Genomic DNA, 18,508 nt, shown 5'->3' with positions numbered 1-18,508 from the left:
GATCTATATAGTGGTGCTGGTCTCCACACCACTGATCTATATAGTGGTGTTGGCTGGTCTCCACACCACTGTGATCTATATAGTTGTGTTTGCTGTTCTCCACACCACTGTGATCTATATAGTGGTATTGGCTGGTCTCCACACCACTGTGGTCTATATAGTGGTGCTGGTCTCCACACTACTGTGATCTATATAGTGGTGTTTGCTGGTCACAACACCACTGTGATCTATGTAGTGGTGTTGGCTGGTCTCCACACCACTGTGATCTATATAGTGGTGTTGGCTGGTCTCCACACCACTGTGATCTATATAGTGGTGTTGGCTGGTATCCACACAACTGTGATCTATATAGTGGTGCTGGCTGGTCTGCACACCACTGTGATCTATGTAGTGGTGTTGGCTGGTCTCCATACCACTGTGATCTATATAGTGGTGCTGGTCTCCACACCACTGATCTATATAGTGGTGTTGGCTGGTCACAACACCACTGTGATCTATATAGTGGTGTTGGCTGGTATCCACACCACTGTGATCTATATAGTGGTGCTGGTCTCCACACCACTGATCTATATAGTTGTGTTTGCTGGTCACAACACCACTGTGATCTATGTAGTGGTGTTGGCTGGTCTCCACACCACTGTCATCTATATAGTGGTGTTGGCTGGTATCCACACCACTGTGATCTATATAGTGGTGTTGGCTGGTCACAACACCACTGTGATCTATATAGTGGTGTTGGCTGGTATCCACACAACTGTGATCTATATAGTGGTGCTGGCTGGTCTGCACACCACTGTGATCTATGTAGTGGTGTTGGCTGGTCTCCACACCACTGTGATCTATATAGTGGTGCTGGTCTCCACACCACTGATCTATATACTGGTGTTGGCTGGTCACAACACCACTGTGATCTATATAGTGGTGTTGGCTGGTATCCACACCACTGTGATCTATATAGTGGTGCTGGCTGGTCTCCACACCACTGTGATCTATATAGTGGTGTTGGCTGGTCTCCACACCACTGTGATCTATATAGTGGTGCTGGTCTCCACACCACTGTGATGTATATAGTGGTGTTTGCTGGTCTCCACACCACTGTGATCTATATAGTGGTGTTTGCTGGTCTCCACACCACTGTGATCTATATAGTGGTGCTGGTCTCCACACCACTGATCTATATACTGGTGTTGGTTGGTAACAACACCACTGTGATCTATATAGTGGTGTTGGCTGGTATCCACACCACTGTGATCTATATAGTGGTGCTGGCTGGTCTCCACACCACTGTGATCTATATAGTGGTGCTGGTCTCCACACCACTGTGATCTATATAGTGGTGTTGGCTGGTATCCACACCACTGTGATCTATATAGTGGTGTTGGCTGGTCTCCACACCACTGTGATCTATATAGTGGTGTTGGCTGGTATCCACAACTCTGTGATCTATATTGTGGTGTTTGCTGGTCTCCACACCACTGTGATCTATATAGTGGTGTTGGCTGGTCTCCACACCACTGTGATCTATGTAGTGGTGTTAGCTGGTCTCCACACCACTGTGATCTATATAGTGGTGCTGGTCTCCACACCACTGTGATCTATATAGTGGTGTTTGCTGGTCTCCACACCACTGTGATCTATATAGTGGTTTTGGCTGGTATCCACACCACTGTGATCTATATTGTGGTGTTTGCTGGTCTCCACACCACTGTGATCTATAAAGTGGTGCTGGCTGGTCTCCACACCACTGTGATCTATGCAGTGGTGTTGGCAGGTCTCCACACCACTGTGAACTATATAGTGGTGTTGGCTGGTCTCCACACCACTGTGATGTATATAGTGGTGTTGGTCTCCACACCACTGTGATCTATATAGTGGTAATGGTCTCCACACCACTGTGATCTATATAGTGGTGTTGGCTGGTCTCCACACAACTGTGATCTATATAGTGGTGCTGGCTGGTCTGCACACCACTGTGATCTATGTAGTGGTGTTGGCTGGTCTCCACACCACTGTGATCTATATAGTGGTGCTGGTCTCCACACCACTGATCTATATACTGGTGTTGGCTGGTCACAACACCACTGTGATCTATATAGTGGTGTTGGCTGGTATCCACACCACTGTGATCTATATAGTGGTGCTGGCTGGTCTCCACACCACTGTGATCTATATAGTGGTGTTGGCTGGTCTCCACACCACTGTGATCTATATAGTGGTGCTGGTCTCCACACCACTGTGATGTATATAGTGGTGTTTGCTGGTCGCCACACCACTGTGATCTATATAGTGGTGTTTGCTGGTCTCCACACCACTGTGATCTATATAGTGGTGCTGGTCTCCACACCACTGATCTATATACTGGTGTTGGTTGGTAACAACACCACTGTGATCTATATAGTGGTGTTGGCTGGTATCCACACCACTGTGATCTATATAGTGGTGCTGGCTGGTCTCCACACCACTGTGATCTATATAGTGGTGCTGGTCTCCACACCACTGTGATCTATATAGTGGTGTTGGCTGGTATCCACACCACTGTGATCTATATAGTGGTGTTGGCTGGTCTCCACACCACTGTGATCTATATAGTGGTGTTGGCTGGTATCCACAACTCTGTGATCTATATTGTGGTGTTTGCTGGTCTCCACACCACTGTGATCTATATAGTGGTGTTGGCTGGTCTCCACACCACTGTGATCTATGTAGTGGTGTTAGCTGGTCTCCACACCACTGTGATCTATATAGTGGTGCTGGTCTCCACACCACTGTGATCTATATAGTGGTGTTTGCTGGTCTCCACACCACTGTGATCTATATAGTGGTTTTGGCTGGTATCCACACCACTGTGATCTATATTGTGGTGTTTGCTGGTCTCCACACCACTGTGATCTATAAAGTGGTGCTGGCTGGTCTCCACACCACTGTGATCTATGTAGTGGTGTTGGCTGGTCTCCACACCACTGTGATGTATATAGTGGTGTTGGTCTCCACACCACTGTGATCTATATAGTGGTGTTGGCTGGTCTCCACACAACTGTGATCTATATAGTGGTGCTGGCTGGTCTGCACACCACTGTGATCTATGTAGTGGTGTTGGCTGGTCTCCACACCACTGTGATCTATATAGTGGTGCTGGTCTCCACACCACTGATCTATATACTGGTGTTGGCTGGTCACAACACCACTGTGATCTATATAGTGGTGTTTGCTGGTCTCCACACCACTGTGATCTATATAGTGGTGCTGGTCTCCACACCACTGTGATCTATATAGTGGTGTTTGCTGGTCTCCACACCACTGTGATCTATATAGTGGTTTTGGCTGGTATCCACACCACTGTGATCTATATTGTGGTGTTTGCTGGTCTCCACACCACTGTGATCTATAAAGTGGTGCTGGCTGGTCTCCACACCACTGTGATCTATGTAGTGTTGTTGGCTGGTATCCACACCACTGTGATCTATATAGTGGTGTTGGCTGGTCTCCACACCACTGTGATCTATATAGTGGTGTTGGCTGGTATCCACAACTCTGTGATCTATATTGTGGTGTTTGCTGGTCTCCACACCACTGTGATCTATATAGTGGTGTTGGCTGGTCTCCACACCACTGTGATCTATGTAGTGGTGTTAGCTGGTCTCCACACCATTGTGATCTATATAGTGGTGCTGGTCTCCACACCACTGTGATCTATATAGTGGTGTTTGCTGGTCTCCACACCACTGTGATCTATATAGTGGTTTTGGCTGGTATCCACACCACTGTGATCTATATTGTGGTGTTTGCTGGTCTCCACACCACTGTGATCTATAAAGTGGTGCTGGCTGGTCTCCACACCACTGTGATCTATGTAGTGGTGTTGGCTGGTCTCCACACCACTGTGAACTATATAGTGGTGTTGGCTGGTCTCCACACCACTGTGATGTATATAGTGGTGTTGGTCTCCACACCACTGTGATCTATATAGTGGTGCTGGTCTCCACACCACTGTGATCTATATAGTGGTGTTGGCTGGTCTCCACACCACTGTGATCTATATAGTGGTTTTGGCTGGTCTCCACACCACTGTGATCTATATAGTGGTGTTGGCTGGTCTCCACACCACTGTGATCTATGTAGTGGTGTTGGCTGGTATCCACACCACTGTGATCTATAAAGTGGTGCTGGCTGGTCTCCACACCACTGTGATCTATGTAGTGGTGTTGGCTGGTCTCCACACCACTGTGATCTATATAGTGGTGCTGGTCTCCACACCACTGTGAACTATATAGTGGTGCTGGCTGGTCTCCACACCACTGTGATCTATATAGTGGTGTTGGCTGGTCTCCACACCACTGTGATCTATAAAGTGGTGCTGGCTGGTCTCCACACCACTGTGATCTATGTAGTGGTGTTGGCTGGTCTCCACACCACTGTGATCTATATAGTGGTGTTGGCTGGTCTCCACACCACTGTGATCTATATAGTGGTGTTGGCTGGTCTCCACACCACTGTGATCTATATAGTGGTTTTGGCTGGTCTCCACATCACTGTGATCTATATAGTGGTGTTGGCTGGTCTCCACACCACTGTGATCTATGTAGTGGTGTTGGCTGGTATCCACACCACTGTGATCTATAAAGTGGTGCTGGCTGGTCTCCACACCACTGTGATCTATGTAGTGGTGTTGGCTGGTCTCCACACCACTGTGATCTATATAGTGGTGCTGGTCTCCACACCACTGTGAACTATATAGTGGTGCTGGCTGGTCTCCACACCACTGTGATCTATTTCCTAAATGGCACCCTATTCTGGTCTAAAGTAGTGCACTATGTTGGGAATAGGGTGCCATTTGGGACCCATCCCTTTGTCTTGTTTTCCTCCACTACCGTGCCTCAGAGGAATGGGTCAAGACAAACAAAGACTTCTGCCTCTCCGCTTTCCAATTCATCTGACCCACATGCAGAGGAACCGTCCGAGGAACGGGACAGAGGAACCATCAGAGCTGAAGGGAGTGTGTGTGTGTGTGTGTGTGTGTGCGTTGGTGGGAGAGTGTGTCTGTGAGTGGGAGAGTGTGTCTGTGAGTGTGTGTCTGTGTGTCTGTGTCTGTGTGTGTGTGTCTGTGTGTGGGTGGGAGTGTGGGGGGGGAGTGTGTCTGTGTGTCTGTGTGGGAGTGTGTCTGTGTGTGTGTGTGTGTGTGTGTGTGTGTGTGTGTGTGTGTGTGTGTGTGTGTGTGTGTGTGTGTGTGTGTGTGTGTGTGTGTGTGTGTGGGAGTGTGTCTATGTGTGTGGGGGGTGGGGGGTGGGAGTGTGTCTGTGTGTCTGTGTGGGAGTGAGTCTGTGTGTGTGTGTGTGTGTGTCTGTGTCTGTGGGAGTGTGTCTGTGTGTCTGTGTGTGGGGGGGGGTGTGTCTGTGTGGGAGTGTGTCTGTGTGGGAGTGTGTCTGTGTGGGAGTGTGTCTGTGTGTGCGTGTGTGTGTCTGTGTGGGAGTGTGTCTGTGTGTGTGTGTGGGGGGGGGGGGGGGGGGTGTGTGTCTGTGTGTCTGTGTGGGAGTGTGTCTGTGTGTGTGTGTGTGTGGGGGGGGGAGGGTTTGTGGGAGTGTGTGTGTGTGTGTGTGTGTGTGTGTGTGTGTGTGTGTGTGTGTGTGTGTGTGTGTGTGTGTGTGTGTGTGTGTGTGTGTGTGTGTGTGTGTGTGTGTGTGTGTGTGTGGGAGTGTGTCTGTGTCTGTGAGTATTATAGGATGTACTCCTACAGGGTCTCGCAGTCAAATCTCCATAGGCTGCTATATGTACTGTTTGATGTTTGAGTCTCAAACATGACAATATCAGCTATGAATAATGACTGAATAACGGTGTAGAGATAGTCTCATTATACCATTATACTATGACATATTTACTGTAACTAGCTACATAACAAGCTAACACACCCTATGTAACAAACCAGTACGACAATAGACAGCAGAACTATGACATTTAGTTCTATAGTAGAATGAGCATGACGATTCAATAGACAGCAGAACTATGACATTTAGTTCTATAGTAGAATGAGCATGACGATTCAATAGACAGCAGAACTATGACATTTAGTTCTATAGTAGAATGAGCATGACGATTCAATAGACAGCAGAACTATTACATTTAGTTCTATAGTAGAATGAGCATGACGATTCAATAGACAGCAGAACTATGACATTTAGTTCTATAGTAGAATGAGCATGACGATTCAATAGACAGCAGAACTATGACATTTAGTTCTATAGTAGAACTAAATCATCTCGAGCTCAACATTTAAACGGAGACTAAAATAAGGCTACGTTTTGCGACTAGACAACCTTCTAGCTGACAACTGATTTTTTTTTGCCGTTTATGTAAGTTAAGTTGAAAGTTTTTAAAAAAGTTATATGTATAGCCATGTTGTGGGACACGATGTATATCGTAAGACGGCGTGACAGACCACACAATTTAATATCCAACTTTTTTCCTCTGAAACATAGCTAACGGATTTGCTAATGTTGCTAGCTTGGTTGCTAAATGTTGATATAACTGCTGAGTAAGCAAAAAGGAAAGACATTTTAAAGTTTAACCGTATCAAAATTTGAGTCCTCTGAAGGGGGTCGTTTCACACAAGCTGCAAAAATGTATTTTGAACTTTGAATCATGAACATTTTGACACCTATCACTGTCGACTATGTTTCATCTTACAACAGCTACACAGAAGCAGTATTTAGTCAGACGTTACAATGTATGCATCAATATTAAACTCATTGGGAAAAAACTCATTTTCATTACAGACAACATCAAACAAAAACACGTGGGTACACTTTCAGTTATTGTGAAAAAGTTCACCTTTCAAGGCCTTAACTCTGAAATGTAAATGTTTATACATATTCAGAATGAGTTATCTTTCTAAAATGTGTATGTTGGGTCAAGTTATTTAGCAACATGTATTTAACACCACAGAATGGAGAAAGTCAAGAGGAAGCAGTGGAGGTTAGTAAAGGTTAGTCAGGTGGACCTGTTCCATGTCACGGAGAACTGCAGGGCTATCAGCCAGGCTGCCAAGGTTAGTCAGGTGGACATGTTCCATGTCACGGAGAACTGCGGGGCAGGGATGGCTATCCTCCGGGCTGTCAAGGTTAGTCAGGTGGACATGTTCCATGTCACGGAGAACTGCGGGGCAGGGATGGCTATCCTCCGGGCTGCCAAGGTTAGTCAGGTGGACATGTTCCATGTCACGGAGAACTGCGGGGCAGGGATGGCTATCCTCCGGGCTGCCAAGGTTAGTCAGGTGGACATGTTCCATGTCACGGAGAACTGTGGGGCAGGGAAGGCTATCCTCCAGGCTGCCAAGGTTAGTCAGGTGGACATGTTCCATGTCACGGAGAACTGTGGGGCAGTGAGGGCTATCCTCCAGGCTGCCAAGGTTAGTCTGGTGGACATGTTCCATGTCACGGAGAACTGCGGGGCAGGGATGGCTATCCTCCAGGCTGTCAAGGTTAGTCAGGTGGACATGTTCCATGTCACGGAGAACTGTGGGGCAGGGAAGGCTATCCTCCAGGCTGCCAAGGATAGTGAGGTAGACATGTTCCATGTCACGGAGAACTGCAGGACAGGGAGGGCTATCCTCCAGGCTGCCAAGGTTTGTCAGGTGGACATGTTCCATGTCACGGAGAACTGCAGGGCAGGGATGGCTATCCTCCAGGCTGCCAAGGTTAGTCAGGTGGACCTGTTCCAAGGTTAGGCATCTTTAGTTTTTAGGAGATGACCACGTGTATGTAAATTAGATCTGCTAGTAACAGTTTTTCTTTTCTAATCTACCAAGGTGGATGGTGTACCTCGGCAGCCTCTGGCGGACTGGCTGAGCGGCTCGGTGACCCCATGGTTGTCGCAGTGGACCACCCACAAATCCAAATCAAATCAAATGTATTTATAAAGCCCTTCTTACATCAGCTTACATCAGCTCACAAAGTGCCGTAAACAGAAACCCAGTCTGAAACCCCAAACAGCAATGCAGGGGTAGAAGCACAGTGGCTTGCACCACAGGAGGCAAATTCTCAGGTGTAGTACTGTATCTACTGCGCCCTTCACCAGGGAGAGGCTGATGAAATATGCCGACAAAATATCCAGGTATATGTGTTCCTGTATGTAGAACGCAGGACTGACTGTTCTCAATGTGTGTGATGTAAATGTGGATGTGTATGGTGATGCCAAAACAAACTGTTTATCCTGGATGGACAATTTTACATTCTATTCTATTGTAGGTTTCAGCACCCAGGGGATACAATCCCATTCTATTCTATTGTAGGTTTCAGCACCCAGGGGATACAATCCCATTCTATTCTATTGTAGGTTTCAGCACCCAGGGGATACAATCCCATTCTATTCTATTGTAGGTTTCAGCACCCAGGGGATACAATCCCATTCTATTCTATTGTAGGTTTCAGCACCCAGGGGATACAATCCCATTCTATTCTATTGTAAGTTTCCGCACCCAGGGGATACAATCCCATTCTATTCTATTGTAGGTTTCAGCACCCAGGGGATCCAATCCCATTCTATTCTATTGTAGGTTTCAGCACCCAGGGGATACAATCTCATTCTATTCTATTGTAAGTTTCAGCACCCAGGGGATACAATCCCACCACTGGGGAGGAGGAGCACAGGAACCTGAGCACGAGGAGACCGGAGACCCTGTTTGTACCAGTCTATAAACTGTTTGTTTGTACCAGTCTTTAGTCTGTTTGTTTGTTTGTACCAGTCTTTAAACTGTTTGTTTGTACCAGTCTATAAACTGTTTGTTTGTACCAGTCTTTAAACTGTTTGTTTGTACCAGTCTATAAACTGTTTGTTTGTACCAGTCTATAAACTGTTTGTTTGTACCAGTCTATAAACTGTTTGTTTGTTTGTACCAGTCTATAAACTGTTTGTTTGTTTGTACCAGTCTATAAACTGTTTGTTTGTACCAGTCTATAAACTGTTTGTTTGTACCAGTCTATAAACTGTTTGTTTGTACCAGTCTATAAACTGTTTGTTTGTACCAGTCTATAAACTGTTTGTTTGTACCAGTCTATAAACTGTTTGTTTGTACCAGTCTATAAACTGTTTGTTTGTACCAGTCTATAAACTGTTTGTTTGTACCAGTCTATAAACTGTTTGTTTGTTTGTACCAGTCTATAAACTGTTTGTTTGTACCAGTCTATAAACTGTTTGTTTGTTTGTTTGTACCAGTCTTTAAACTGTTTGTTTGTACCTGTCTATAAACTGTTTGTTTGTTTGTTTGTACCAGTCTTTAAACTGTGTGTTTGTTTGTACCAGTCTTTAAACTGTGTGTTTGTTTGTACCAGTCTTTAACATGTTTGTTTGTTTGTTTGTTTGTACCAGTCTTTAACCTGTTTGTTTGTTTGTTTGTACCAGTCTTCAGTCTTTAAACTGTTTTTTTTTGTTTGTTTGTACCAGTCTTTAAACTGTGTGTTTGTACCAGTCTTTAAACTGTGTGTTTGTACCAGTCTTTAAACTGTGTGTTTGTACCAGTCTTTAAACTGTTTGTTTGTTTGTATCAGTCTTTAAACTGTTTGTTTGTTTGTTTGTTTGTACCAGTCTTTAACCTGTTTGTTTGTTTGTTTGTACCAGTCTTCAGTCTTTAGACTGTTTGTTTGTACCAGTCTTCAGTCTTTAAACTGTTTGTTGGTTTGTTTGTTTGTACCAGTCTTTAGACTGTTTGTTTGTTTGTTTGTTTGTATCAGTCTTCAGTCTTTAAACTGTTTGTTTGTTTGTATCAGTCTTTAGTCTGTTTGTTTGTTTGTACCAGTCTTTAAACTGTTTGTTTGTTTGTTTGTTTGTACCAGTCTTTAAACTGTTTGTTTGTACCAGTCTTTAAACTGTTTGTTTGTACCAGTCTTTAAACTGTTTGTTTGTACCAGTCTTTAAACTGTTTGTTTGTTTGTTTGTACCAGTCTTTAAACTGTGTGTTTGTTTGTTTGTACCAGTCTTTAGACTGTGTGTTTGTTAGTTTGTACCAGTCTTTAGACTGTGTGTTTGTTTGTTTGTACCAGTCTTTAAACTGTTTGTTTATTGGTTTGTACCAGTATTTAAACTGTTTGTTTGTTTGTTTGTACCAGTCTTTAGACTGTTTGTTTGTTTGTACCAGTCTTTAGACTTTAGACTGTTTGTTTGTTTGTCTTTAAGAGGACAGTGGGCGCATTGACCTGAAACCAACAGTGGGAGATCAACAACAAAAAAACAAGTCAACAATGTTTTTTTTCACAACACACTGTTTGTTGAGGGTCCTCACTGACCTCATAGTGTAGAGCAGTGTCCCGTCGTCTTTGAGTCTGAGAAGTTTGTTGGGCGTAGTCATGTTGTGGGCGATAGATTTCTTCCCGTTGAGGAAGAAGGTGTCTGGGGTCCAGATGTTAGACGCCAGGAGGTTGTTTAACGGTAACATCTTCATGGGGCCTTGGAAACGCAGACGTTCGTCCTTCCAGCTCTGTCTGAAGAACACATCTATGGTGTACTCCTGGAGGTCAAGAGGTCAAAGACGAGACAAGACAGGGGTTCAGAGTTGGTATATGAAAGCTTCAAGGGCATCATTGAATGTACAGCATGACATTAAGTGACAGTTTCTCAGAAAACAGATTAAGCCTAATCCTAAAATGCATGTTCAATTTGAGATTCTCGATTTAGTTTGCTTCTTCGTCCTGGCCGAGACTCAATCTGTTGCTGGTAAACCGTCCCCAAGACATTAATACAGACTAATCGTAATATTAAAAACTAAAAAACGAATCGTAATTTAAAAAATAGATGAAGTAAGTAAATGTTTTATAAAATTTTGATTTAATTATTATTTTTTTACCAAAAAATACTTTCATTCAATTCTACATAAAAGTAGCACGGGAATATGGAAGCTGTTGCAGTTTCTATGACGATGAGAATGAGTCGAGAAGTGCTTACCATTTCAGTATCAGAAACGGGACCGAAGCTGGTCACAAATATGTTGGTCTTGATCTCGGTCACCTTCTCTGTAGAAAAGGAATCCCATCCAGAGAGGGTGGGAGTTGCTCAGAGAGGCAGGAAGACATGTTCCTTTATTTCACTGACCTTTTTCTATTCAGACAACATGGATTGACACATAATTCTGCATTGAACCTTCAATAAATGTAATTATTTTCAGTGAGAGGATCTGAAAAGTTGGCCTCGGTCCTTTGAGAACAAAGACCCTGGTATTTATGAAATGAGTCTCTCTCTCTCTCTCTCTCTCTCTCTCTCTCTCTCTCCCTCTCTCTCTCCCTCTCTGCCTCTCTCTCTCTCTGCCTCTCTCTCTCTCTGCCTCTCTCTCTCTCTGCCTCTCTCTCTCTCTGCCTCTCTCTCTCTCTGCCTCTCTCTCTCTCTGCCTCTCTCTCTCTCTGCCTCTCTCTCTCTCTGCCTCTCTCTCTCTCTGCCTCTCTCTCTCTCTGCCTCTCTCTCTCTCTGCCTCTCTCTCTCTCTGCCTCTCTCTCTCTGCCTCTCTCTCTCTGCCTCTCTCTCTCTCTCTCAGTGGGCGACTGATACACAATCTCCCCTAACCATTGCAATGAATATATCTCTTCGTCAGAGACCTGTGTTTACCAGAGTCTATGAATATAGGCCCATCCCCCTCTATAATAGAGGGCTAGCATACTGACAAAGACATTATCACCTCTCTATGGTCTTTTACTAATGGTACAATAGATACAGAGGTTGTACTGGAGGGAAGATATGTATACTTCATTATATCATAAAACAACTCATGATTCTTAACTTAACGAGGCCAGGAAACAATATGGACAGAGAGTCCGTTTACATGCGTTATGGATGCAATCAGTGTCCATACTGTATGTACTATATGCAACATGTTAAAGGTTTTAAGTGTGTGTCCTAAATGGCCCCTATTCCCTATATAGTGCACTACTATACACCAGAGTCCTATTCCCTATATAGTGCACTACTATAGACCAGAGTCCTATTCCCTATATAGTGCACTACTATACACCAGAGTCCTATTCCCTATATAGTGCACTACTATAGACCAGAGTCCTATTCCCTATATAGTGCACTACTATAGACCAGAGCCCTATTCCCTATATAGTGCACTACTATAGACCAGAGCCCTATTCCCTATATAGTGCACTACTATAGACCAGAGTCCTATTCCCTATATAGTGCACAACTATCGACCAGATAGGATGGGTCCCTACCTCCCAGACCAGGACGTAGCCTGTTGTCATAGCCGTCCAGCAGTCTGTCCAATATTCGGGTAAAGATGGTGATGTTGTCATTTAGCTCCGCCTCTTTTAGGGGTTCTGTAGTGGTTACTGCTGGGGTCTGGGAAAGGCTGTAGGGGGGAACAGGACAGTATGGTTACAGACTAGTTGACTGGGTACGAGTCTGCAGGTGGAACAGGACAGTACAGTTACAGACTAGTTGACTGGGTACGAGTCTGCAGGTGGAACAGGACAGTACAGTTACAGACTAGTTGACTGGGTACGAGTCTGCAGGTGGAACAGGACAGTACAGTTACAGACTAGTTGACTGGGTACGAGTCTGCAGGTGGAACAGGACAGTACAGTTACAGACTAGTTGACTGGGTACGAGTCTGCAGGTGGAACAGGCTACAGGGGATCAGAAGGGTAGGGGACAGTTCCAATACAATACTTTACTTCTTAGTAATCAATCAATGTGGAAGAGAAATTGACAGAATTGGATGCTCAATACAATTACATTGACTAAGGGACAAGACTAGTTATAGAATAAAGGACTAGTTATAGAATAAAGTACAGGACTAGTTATAGAATAAAGTACAGGACCAGTTATAGAATAAAGGACTAGTTATAGAATAAAGTACAGGACCAGTTATAGAATAAATTACAGGACCAGTTATAGAATAAAGTACAGGACTAGTTATAGAATAAGAGACAGAACTAGTTATAGAATAAGGGACAGGACTAGTTATAGAATAAGAGACAGAACTAGTTATAGAATAAAGTACAGAACTAGTTATAGAATAAGGGACAGGACTAGTTATAGAATAAGGGACAGGACTAGTTATAGAATAAGGGACAGGATGAGTTATAGAATAAGAGACAGGACTAGTCACAGAATAAGGGACAGGACTAGTTATAGAATAAGGGACAGGACAAGTTATAGAATAAGGGACAGGACTAGTTATAGAATAAGAGACAGGACTAGTTATAGAATAAGGGACAGGACTAGTTATAGAATAAGAGACATGACTCGTTATATAATAAGAGACAGGACTCGTTACAGAATAAAGTACAGGACTAGTTACACAATAAGGGACAGGACTAGTTATAGAATAAGAGACAGGACTTGTTTTAGAATAAAGTACAGGACTAGTTACAGAATAAAGTACAGGACTAGTTATAGAATAAGGGACAGGACTAGTTATAGAATAAGAGACAGGACTTGTTTTAGAATAAAGTACAGGACTAGTTACAGAATAAAGTACAGGACTAGTCACAGAATAAGGGACAGGACTAGTTATAGAATAAGAGACAGGACTTGTTTTAGAATAAAGTACAGGACTAGTTACAGAATAAAGTACAGGACTAGTTATAGAATAAGGGACAGGACTAGTTATAGAATAAGAGACAGGACTTGTTTTAGAATAAAGTACAGGACTAGTTACAGAATAAAGTACAGGACTAGTTATAGAATAAGGGACAGGACTAGTTATAGAATAAGAGACAGGACTAGTTATAGAATAAGAGACAGGTGGAAGGGAGATGGGCAAGATTGGATGCAAAATTCAAATAGATTAGCCAATTATTTAGAGTATTTCATAACAAAATTACACAGCATCAGTGGCTCTATAACAATATCAAGAAACCTTAAAAACAGATATGTTTTGAAACACTTTTACATACAAAATCTAATATAGCTGGAAGAGAAATGGCCAGCATTGGCTACCCAATTTAAACAGATTAATAAGACTTTAAAGTATTTCAAAATAAAATAAAATACCTCTATATAGCAATATCCCTAACATGAAAAGATATGCTGTGAACGTGAGCGGCTTACCTCAGACGGCAGGTGACGCTCACTAGCAAGACGAAGACCCAGACTTTGGACATAGCACAGCCGCAGCGCATCCCGTCACCCATGCCTGAAAACACACAGCGCATCCCGTCACCCATGCCTGAAAACACACAGCACATCCAAGGGTATCAGAGGAGCAGAAAGGTGGGAAGACAACTCATGCACATCCTGTGTTGCTTTATGAAAAGTCGTGACGTTATCAGCCTACACAAGCTGGAACATGAATTCCATGCGTAAATGACAACCGTTAAATAAATAAATTATTGTTTAGCCTTCACAGTTACAAAAACAAATGGTCTTATTAGTGTGGCGTGTGGCAGAAGCCACAATAAATATTGGACCCCTTATTTCAGACTAAAGTTATTATCCATTACAACGTTACTCCTCTTACACCATTTAAGCTAGAAATACCATTCAAACTTTAACGCGTGCAGACCGGTCTGGAATAGCTTGCTTGTATACATTTGTTTTTAAATACTATTTATAATTTTTAAACAATTACATTTTTACTATACTTATTAAACATCATCCACTTTCAATGGGATTTCTTCAGCATTGTCACGCCCTGGCCTTGGTTATCTTTGTTTTCTTTATTATTTTGGTTAGGTCAGGGTGTGACATGGGGGATTTATTTTCTTGTCTAGGGGTTTTGTAAGTTTATGGGGCTGGGTCCTTTCTAGGTAATCGTATGTCTATGGTTGCCTAGATTGGTTCTCAATTAGAGGCAGCTGTCTATCGTTGTCTCCGATTGGGAACCATATTTAGGCAGCCATTTTCTTTGGGTATTTTGTGGGTGATTGTTTCCTGTCTTTGTGTTCTCTGCACACGATAGGACTGTTTCGGTTTTGCCACGTTTGTAATTGTGTTCATGTTTTGTTTCACTTATTAAACACCATGAACTGTAACCACGTTGCATTTTGGTCCGCCTCTCCTTCCCAGGAACAACACCGTTACAAGCATTGTAAAAGCTTCCATTGTGACATCATGACTTCCAACATTCCATTCATTGTAAATGCAACAATGGAACTTTCAACACAAATCAGACCACATTCCCAACAAGTTAGACACAAAGATACCACATTCCCAACAAGTTAGACACAAAGATACCACATTCCCAACAAGTTAGACACAAAGATACCACATTCCCAACAAGTTAGACACAAAGATAGATTGTTGGAAATCTTACTCTACTTCTCTGCTATTTAAAGCTGAAATTGGAACAAAAATATCTCATACCGATCAAATTATACAGCTGTTTTACCAACTGCATCAATGACATTTCCTCTAAAGTTTTAATATATATTTTAAGAAATGAAATTTGGACCCCTTTCCCAACAAGTCAGAGAAAAAGTTAGTGTACTTTATCTATTTTTCTGCTATTCAAATCTGGAATCGGAACAAAAATATCTGCTATCAATCTAACGATACAGCTGTTTTAGTTAACACATTCAAAATTTTCCCCAAAACTTTTCCAAATGGAAATTCTGACCAAGTTAGACAAAAATATTTGCTTAAATGAACGTGGGTTTAAATGAGACCCGTAGGAATACAGACGTAACAATTCAAAATTCTCCCGCTCCTTGGTCAATTAAGCTACAAGACCAACTTTAAAACATTCAGTCAATAATGATTTAGAATATTTATCAACCATAACTAGAGACATTTGAATAAATTTGCATAAAAGAACTCGCTAACAATAACTCTTTAACTGTTCAAGCTAGATTCACCAAAACAACTGTCACATGTTCAGGCTATCCTAACATCAATATCTTTCAACTTTTATCAACTATAACTATTTACATTTGCATAAATTAATATAAAATAACCCACCGACAGTAACTCTTGAACCGTTAAAACTAGACACCAAAGCAACTTTCCTATCCCAAACTGCCACAAAAAAAATAAAAAAAAATAATACTTACAAGAGCTGAAGCAAGTTACACAATGTTTCCTTTTGGAAAACGACCATCTAGTTATTATTATGATGTTTTACTGTTATGTTACTAGCAGCACTGAGGTGTAGGTTATTAGTGCTGCCATGTGCTGCCATTGTATTTCTGTAGTAGGTTATTATTCCTGGTCATCCTAACACATAATGACTGTAGACTACATCACTTCCAATCAAAACTCCTGCATTGGCAGATGCATGTTAAATTAAAGCACTATAGCTTGGCGTTATGTCATTAGAGCTTGCCTCCTATAGCCAAACAGTAGGTTAGTGGGATACTAGACTATTCAACCTATGGGAATTATACATGACAATTAGCTAATATATATGAAAAGCTATGCAATCTATGGGAATGATCCATGACAATTAGCTAATATATATGAAAAACTATGCAATCTATGGGAATTATCCATGACAATTAGCTAATATATATGAAAAGCTATGCAATCTATGGGAATTATCCATGACAATTAGCTAATATATATGAAAAGCTATGCAGTCTATGGGAATGATCCATGACAATTAGCTAATATATATGAAAAGCTATGCAATCTATGGGAATGATCCATGACAATTAGCTAATATATATGAAATCCATATTTGCAGTCTATGGAAACGATAGATGACCATTAGCTAATATATATGGAAACCATATTTGCAGTCATACCATTGTTCAAAAAGTCCTTTGTTTGGATCCTTTCAGAGATTCCCCTCAAATTTCAGAAACTGCATTACAATAAATTAAAGTCAGGTGGATTCAATTACAGAGAGTTGAGGAGAAAAAATAAAACCATTTCAATTAATGTCACAATAAATGAATCTATACCTGTATCGTTGTGGATGCGTTATTGATAAACACAGTATTCCATGTGTACTGGAAGGCAAATCCCGCAAGGTTGACTGTCTGTAGACTACTGCAGCTCCAAAGAGTGGATGATTCCTGAGATATCTATTTTACCCTGGCTGGCCTATAGTCTACTGCACGGACCTTGCAATCTATTGTCCTCTCCTCTTCTACGGCTCACAAATTAACTCACATTACAGAACAAACCCTCCGCATCCTGACACACTTCTCTAATCTTATCTCCTTCATATTTCTAATTAATACATGTGTTATCAAACATGCGACGCTGTCTAGTGTAACGCCTCCATCAATACGCCTGTGAAGTCCCCCCCCGTCGTCGCTACTACGCGTGTCTGTCTGCGCCCCGTAATGACTATTCCGTCGTTTAGCGGACCAGCACTTTGTTTCTCCTCCGGTGCCTCTACATCCAACTATATCTCAGTGGTGTAGCCTACAGTACAGCAGCACTGCGAAGCTTTTCTGCGAAACCATTGGAGCGGAGGCTTACCACAGTTCTGGTGCGTAGGAGGAGAGGAGAGAGTTGGCTGTTCCTCCGCTGTACTCAGACTTTTTATTAACTCAAAACTGTAAAAAATATATCTTTTTTGAATTAAAGTTGAGGGACATCACCTCTGCGTGTACACGCTCAATACCACTTAGGTGGGAGAATGGAGAGACTGGAGGGTTGACGGGGAGAGTAGACGGTCGTCTATTTTAGGCGCAGGTTTATTTGCCCCAAAACAATGATTAAAAAAAGGTTGCATCGAATTGAGCGGGTTTCCTAACAATTCCGCTGACTTGGCATCCTTTACATTGCCGTCAGCAGCTGAGTGTCCCAGTGTCCCTGTGAAAACAATCACAGTGGGTTGAGAAAACCCTATCACAGCAAAGTGTATCCAAAGCAAATGTAAGGTATTATATTGACTTCAAGGTGTATCAGCCTAATTATCTCAAATACCTTGTCATCAAATGTGTGGCAATTATATTTAGGCTATTGGTGTCATGTGTAAGAATGAGCTGTGTGTGTGTGTTGGGTGTGTGTGTGTTGGCGTTCATTCCCTACAGTGCAGAGGAGGTTGGTGGCACCTTAATTGGGGAGGAAGGACGCATGGTAATGGATGTGCTGCAGTGATGCTGTGTAGTGGTGCTACCTGCCCCCAGGCACATTAGAAGACTACGGACTGTGAACCCTCCGGGGACCAACTGAAACACACTGACACAGATACCAGAAAACAGACACTACATTTCCTTTCTATGCGAGAGAGAGAGAGAGAGGCACACAGAGAGAGAGAAACAGAGAAACAGAGAGAGAGACAGAGAGACAGAGAGAGACACAGAGAGACACAGAGAGAGAAAGACACAGAGACACAGAGAGGAGAGAGAGAGAAAGACAGAGAGACAGAGAGAGAAAGACAGAGAGAGACAGAGCGAGAGAGCGAGAAACAGAGACAGAGACAGAGAGAGACAGAGACAGACATAAACAGAGAGAGAGAGAGAGAGAGATAAAACAGAGAGAGAGAGAGGCATCCAGACGAAGCCTAATGTAATGGACATCATCTCTAGTGTTCAGACAGTTTAGACAGTTAAGACACAGAGCATCCTGTCTCTTGAAAAAAGCCAAACAGCAAAGACCTTTACTGGAAAGGAGGGCGTGCCAAATGGCACTT

At 42.7% G+C, this 18,508-nt stretch overlaps 1 protein-coding gene across 1 annotated transcript in view; it reads right to left on the bottom strand.

Moving 5' to 3' along the window:
* The window catches only part of LOC135513318 (gamma-aminobutyric acid receptor subunit alpha-5-like), a 98,560-nt gene extending 81,131 nt beyond the window's left edge, over positions 1-17,429 (bottom strand). Inside the window, exons 1-5 of the mRNA XM_064936234.1 lie at positions 17,350-17,429; positions 14,032-14,149; positions 12,189-12,325; positions 10,927-10,994; positions 10,272-10,492 (exon numbers count right to left, since the gene is read on the bottom strand). Of these exons, the coding sequence (XP_064792306.1) occupies positions 10,272-10,492; positions 10,927-10,994; positions 12,189-12,325; positions 14,032-14,147 (542 nt within the window). The 5' untranslated portion in view covers positions 14,148-14,149; positions 17,350-17,429. The remainder of the gene's footprint in view (positions 1-10,271; positions 10,493-10,926; positions 10,995-12,188; positions 12,326-14,031; positions 14,150-17,349) is intronic.
* Positions 17,430-18,508: the final 1,079 nt, after the last annotated feature.

Source organism: Oncorhynchus masou, chromosome 24 (genome assembly GCF_036934945.1).
Source record: "Oncorhynchus masou masou isolate Uvic2021 chromosome 24, UVic_Omas_1.1, whole genome shotgun sequence".
NCBI classification, from domain to species: Eukaryota; Metazoa; Chordata; class Actinopteri; order Salmoniformes; family Salmonidae; genus Oncorhynchus; species Oncorhynchus masou.
The sequence above is the reverse complement of the archived record's forward strand: the minus strand, read 5'-3'. Positions and strand labels throughout refer to the sequence as shown.